The sequence below is a fragment of the Antrostomus carolinensis genome, unplaced genomic scaffold, assembly GCF_000700745.2.
Source record: "Antrostomus carolinensis isolate BGI_N321 unplaced genomic scaffold, ASM70074v2 scaffold3590, whole genome shotgun sequence".
Lineage (NCBI taxonomy): Eukaryota > Metazoa > Chordata > Aves > Caprimulgiformes > Caprimulgidae > Antrostomus > Antrostomus carolinensis.
This window is the reverse complement of record NW_010288971.1, coordinates 256,092-262,301: the sequence shown is the minus strand read 5'-3', so window position 1 is coordinate 262,301 and position 6,210 is coordinate 256,092. Positions and strand designations below refer to the sequence as shown.

The 6,210-nt window shown below is 40.1% G+C and overlaps 1 protein-coding gene across 1 annotated transcript in view; it reads left to right on the top strand.

The window, feature by feature from the left end:
• Positions 1–4,988: 4,988 nt before the first annotated feature.
• Positions 4,989–6,210, top strand: part of GFRA1 (GDNF family receptor alpha 1) — a gene marked incomplete at its 5' end in the record, with an annotated part of 53,504 nt that continues 52,282 nt past the window's right edge. The window contains one exon of the mRNA XM_010168341.1: positions 4,989–5,328. Within this exon, the coding sequence (XP_010166643.1) occupies positions 4,989–5,328 (340 nt within the window). The remainder of the gene's footprint in view (positions 5,329–6,210) is intronic.

Sequence of the window (6,210 nt, the reverse complement as noted above, 5' to 3'; positions counted from 1 at the left end):
CTACATGGCTTGGACAGGAGATAGTCTTTACCTGCTCAGGTGGATTTATGGGTGTATTCAGGAAAGAATTCCAGGGACCTGTAGAATTAGTGTTATCAAGGAGTTGCATGCCTAGCATTGGGAAGGACTGACCAGGAATGTAAAATATTCCAGCTTTGGTCTCTGGAACCCAAAGTCTCAGTTTAGGCAGTTCTGTTTCTTTAGGTCCTTTTGTTGCTCTAGCCCTGGGTGTGTTCTTCTGCACACAGGAGTAAGTCTCAACATTCTTGTCACCTGGTATGCCTACTGCTGCCCTCTATTGTAATTTCAAAATGCATCTTGTATTTGGTAGTATTCAGAAAGCCCTGGGTATAGCTGATAATATTTTAGGTTTGATTTTAAAAAGTAAAGCACCTGCTTATCATGATTATGGAAAAGGTTTGATGTAGGCCTGACAGTTCTCTAAAGGCTGAGTACAAAACAAGCAGAACCTCAGAATAACATGTATGTGTTTCAGTCTCATGATTTCTCAGGGATGACTTTTTTTTCTCTGCCATTTGGGATTAGAAATAATTTGTTCAAGATGTTAGTTTTTCTGAATCCATTAAGATGCAGATGACAATATTTCCCATGCTTTCCTTATTTTTTAATCTGCTCTTCTTACAAAGCAGAATTACTTTGGTGAGCCCCATAGCAACACTTTTTTTTAAAGTGGGATCATGATTCTCCTATTTCCTTTCGTTAGTTTTTGGTTCCTATACCCCATATTCTGCACCTGAGTTGCAGTAGGCCCATACCCCTGTGGTCACCTCTATTACTTTGTAATTTTGCCTTCCATCACATTAACATTTACTACTCTCTTTACAGCATTCCCTTCACTAAAAACTGTAGAAAACTTACTAATTCAAATTATTTGTAAACAGTAATTGTATTTTTAATGGCAATCTCAGTAATTGGCTTTTTATGTACTGTAAGAAAATGGAAAACTAAGTGTCCATTTTGCTGTTTACTAAGGATCTTATAGAACAAGTAATAGTCCTTTCACCCCTTCCCTCTAGTGGGGGCACAAATAAGACTCTCCCAGTATCCATGGAGAATCCCTTCCTGTGCACCATGGGGTTAACAGGAGCTGAGGAGACAGCCAAAGGCTCAGTAGGTGTAGAAATGAAATAGAAATGGAAATGCAAGGAAGATGAAAGATTTAGATGAAGAGACTGTGAAAGAGGGTAAAGCATAAGGAAGATCACTCAGGGCAGAAGAAACCCTATTAAAACTTTAGAAACATCTCTGGATAAAAGACTGGAGCATTCAGCTGGCTTCTTTCTGCTGTCGTATCGGAGCTTGAGTCCAGAACTGCTGCAGCTGTAACACTGCTGGGCCAGGGCTGGGGGGATTCAGGAGATCACAAAGTGGTAACACATTTAACTATAGTATGAGGCCTGTTTTTTCATCAGTAAACTTTATCAGAAAAAACATCTCAGCTTGTATGTGTGTGTTACATGTGCGGTGGGAGAGCTGGGAGCTGGTGGTCTGTATAGAGGTCAATTAGCCAGTCAGCCAATTATTGCTGCCCCAGAGTTTTTGCACGTAGTGCACAGCAAACTGCCTGGTCGGAGGATGTTTTTAGGCATCCTAACTCTATGGATGTTGGGAGCTGCTGCTCCCTTCTGATGGGAGGCTGCATCCTGGTGTTTGCAGGTCTGCTCTTCTGGGCCCTCTGCGCTGGGTGGGAACCCGTGCCTCGCACACAGGCATGAGGCATCGCTTGTCACCTGCCTGGAGGTCACTTGCCTTGGAGTCTGCAGTGATTTGGCAGGAGCAGAGCGCTGCATGGTTTGGCAGAGATTTCCAGAATGGGCCCAAGGCAAAGTGGGCTTGGGAGAGAGGAAGCTCTGGGTGGGGAAGTGGTGGTGGGAAGGAATCGCTACTTGTCCCAGGCTGCTGCTCTGACCGCCCTCAATCCGTATCCATGTGCTCCAAGAGAGGGGGGAACTGAAACAGGATCTCCTTACACAGACCTTTCCCAAAGGATGCTGGCAGGAAAAGTAGCTCTGGATTAGATCCATTTGCTCTTAATGTAGTCAGTACCTAGTAAGAGCCAAACTCCTGCCTGTCTTAATAATTTAAGCTTTGCAGAACAGAAGCTGGGTGAAATTTTGACCTTATATATATTACTGCTGTGTAAGTAATCCTCAGAAACACTCTCAGTCTTGTTAACTGTTTGTAGTTACCACAGGACTTAGGAATAATTGTGTTGTACTTTTGCAATAAAAATAAAGCATAAAGTGTGTTCTGGATTGTAAATTTTGCATTAAAACATGATTTAAAAGCTTGGGAGAAGCTGGCATTAATGAGAAGAGTTGGTTTAGACAGTCTTGTTTAATTCAAACGCAGTTCATGCATATCTCTTATGTGCTGTATGTTAGTCTTGTGTTTAAAAGGTAGAAATAATTTTTATAATGTGATGATAAATATGTCAGAAACAATAGCTAGAGACATAAATATTAAAATAGAAAAGGCAAGTGGCAAGTTACAGCCAGAGGTAGTTCTAGAGAAAAACAAAACCAAACCAAACCAAAAACACCACAAAAAAACAAACACCAAAAGACCTGGTCCATATTCCGAGTTGCCCTGTAGAGGAATGTGAGTCTTTGGTGGATATAAATTGTATGAAAGATATGAGCATAACTGTTGTTTATGAACAATTTACACCTAACTCAACTTTAATCCAAAATAGCTTTCTGTACTGTTTGTGTGGTCAGTGAATTGGATTGTGCTCTGTTTTTTAAAAAGATTGATTAACCTGTCCCTTTTGATTTTTGAGGTGTCCATATTCACAGAGTTTTTAAATTCTGTATCAGCATTTGCTACATTTTGGACCCTTAATGGAAAACATGTATATGATTATCAGCAAACAGATGCTTTATTACATCTCGGGTTTTCTTTTAAAGAATGCTTTATAATATATCATATAGTAAGATGATGTCTGTTCATATTGAAAGGCCCCGTTCAGAGCTCGTCCACAGAATCTTGTTTTAAAGAGTGGAATTCAGCAGTTGACTCCTAGGCACAAATAACCATGTAATTACTCTGCAATCGTGTAGTAATTAGCAAGTACTATTCATATATTGCATAATTATATGCCCTGCAGATTACATAGTAATTATATTTGTACTAAACATATAATTCTATATACCGTATATAAAAAAACAACTTTGAGAGTTCATAGTTAAGATTATAGTTGTATGCTAATGTAATACAATATTTTATATAAAAATGTTACAATTTCGTGAGAGGGTTGTATTTTGGATATCTCATCCCTCTTCCATCTGTTGTTGCTTAAACTGTGGTAGACTGCTATTATAAGAAACTCTTGGCTCTGTTAATTTATAGTCAAATGTTGCATGTTTATAGTTTTGTAATTGTGAAGATAAACAAAAAGTTGCGGTTTATTGTGCAAGAAACTGGGATTGGGAAGGACTTGGAGTATGAATGTTAAATGTACAAACCCACTGAATGTAGCTAGGGTGAGAATGCTGCTCATGCTGGTGCTACTGGTGCGTTGGGTTATTTCTGGGTGTGCAAGATACATGGGATAGTAGCAGGTGATGTATTTGTGTAAGGTGGAGTGTGTGCTACCATCTAAGGACCATCTCAGGCACAGTCAGGTCAAGCAAATGCAGTACCTTGGTGCACCATGTCAGCTAACGTACATAATCTTTTCCTGATGAGAAAAAAGGTAAAAGGTTGATGTCCTGATCTGGGAACGAGAGGCAGAGTAGTAGGAGAACAGAGAGGAGCAGCACTGAGTTGTAGAAAGGCCATGGTCTGAGTTTTTGGGAAAAGGAGGAAGGTCGAGGAAAAAAATCTTTTTTTTTAAGAGGAACTTGGACCTTTTTAGAGCATTTGAGACATTTTAGCTTTGGCCATTCCCCGGAAAAGGTTGCTGCAGAGTTTTAGATATTTGCTAAAGTGTTTTGTTCAGCTTGCAAATTCTGTAGCAATGGGAAGTTAATGTATTTTCTTGGATCTATGTTGTTGGCATTCTTAATATCCAAAGCAGCATTACGATTATTCTTAATTGAATTTTGCATTCTAATGCCAGTTGCCTTCATTTTCAAGCAAAGCATGTATTGTGTTTAATACTTAGATAATGTATTGCAAAATTAAATGTGTAATTATAGTCCTAACTTTTAATTTTTTCAATAACTTCTGATAGCATGTGTGTGTGTATGTGAGGGACATACTCCTTGTTTTAAAATGTTTCTTTCACAGCCACTTGTTAATTCTGTGTCAGCTTTTTCAAAGCTTGTAAGGTTCATAAAACTTCCAAGGTTCAAGTGGCATCTATAGCTCTTATAACAGTGTATTTAAGCATGGAGCTTACAGGCCTTCTGGGTGGCCTTAGAGAGCTCATAGTCACGGGGCCACACCTGCTTTCCTTTCTGTATGGGTGGGCTGGTTTCATACCTCAAAAATTGTAGTAACAGGCATGTGGCTTTTACAGTCTGCAGAGTACACAAATTACATTTAAATGTTGTTACCTGGAGTAGCCATTGAATGTCATATGTACTGTTCAAGGAAAAAATAAAAAATACCAGAGCTTTACAAAACCAGAGTTAGGAGCCCATGTTCTCACTGTGGTCCTGTGTGATGGGCCAAATGTATCCCTTCCAATTTACCAGCGGTTTTAATAGCTTTTTAGTGAGTCCAATTCTTACTAAATATTCATCCTGCTTGTTGGCTACAAAGAAGATAAAGTACAGCCTGCCTGATGTAATCATCATGTATTTGCCAGCATTCTGACCTTAACATGTACCTGTGCACTTGCTCACTCGTTAAACCATTACCCAAAGAAACATAAGGACTGGTCGCAGTTTCTGGCACTGAAAGTTTTTGTATGTAACAAATATATAATCAGGGTCTCATTAACAGTGAAATGAACACAAACATCAAAACATAATATAAATGTGACGCATTTCTTACTGCTGTTGTGTTGTTTTTTCTAGTGGAGCCAGTACTTTCAAAGGGGAACAATTGCTTGGATGCAGCAAAAGCTTGTAACCTAAATGATACCTGCAAGAGGTTCAGATCTGCTTACATAACCCCCTGCACCAGCAGCACGTCTAATGAAATCTGTAACAAGCGGAAGTGTCATAAAGCCCTCCGGCTATTTTTTGACAAAGTTCCCCCAAAGCACAGCTACGGGATGCTCTTCTGCTCCTGTCGAGACGTAGCCTGTACAGAAAGGAGACGGCAGACTATTGTTCCTGTGTGTTCATATGAGGACAGGGAGAAACCAAACTGCCTGAATTTACAAGAATCCTGCAAGAAGAATTACATCTGCAGGTAAGATAGCACATGGCAGGGGAGTGATTAATGAGGTACCAGAGAGAGCTTTTTGGTAATGCTGGATTTGCCAGGACTAAGGGTCAGAATATCCACCTAGGGAAAAGGATGAGTCAGGGAAAAAAGCAAGCGCCTCTGACATCCTTAACAGAATAACAAAAGCCTGCATCTGGTTACAGTGTGCGTGCCTTCTCCAACACTGTTCGCAGCTACTCCCTTGCATTATGGAGGAATTATTAAAGCCCTCATTTAATTCTTAAACTACTCATAGGGTTTTTGTTCTTTGGAAAAAAAGGAGTCCACATTTGTAGACTGGATCCCAGTATCTTTGTAGAGCTAGGAACTGATTTATCACCCCTCCCCTGACCAGAGCACTGGGCTGATACAACTGGAGGGTCACTGATTCACTGACCTCTTTCCTCTGCGTGTTCAGCCCGGAGAGGCAGCGCAGAGCACTGCTTCACAGGACAAACTGGGTCCTTCTGCCGTCAGCATACTCAACAGTAGCATACAGGACCTCCTCTGCCCTTAGGAAGTGCTTTATTCCTCCTTAGCATTGTGTATGTTTATACAAGAATGTTGTTGTGTTGATGTCCTATTTATGAAGTTACGCCCGAGAATCTTTCTAATTTCTCATGTGTAAATTCCTTGTAGATTATCCAGTTCTGTGAAGCAGCAAGTAAGGAAATAAACACTGTTGTAAATGCCAGGGACAGGGAAGATGTGATATAAATCTTAATAAGTACTTACATATACCTGGTAAAATATTTACTTTGAAGTTTTTTTATGTGATCTCCACTGCTGGTCTTAAAAATTTAGCCATAGCCCCGCAGATGTGCCTGAGTGTTGTTTACAGGTGAGGAGGTGAGCAGCACCCTGCCC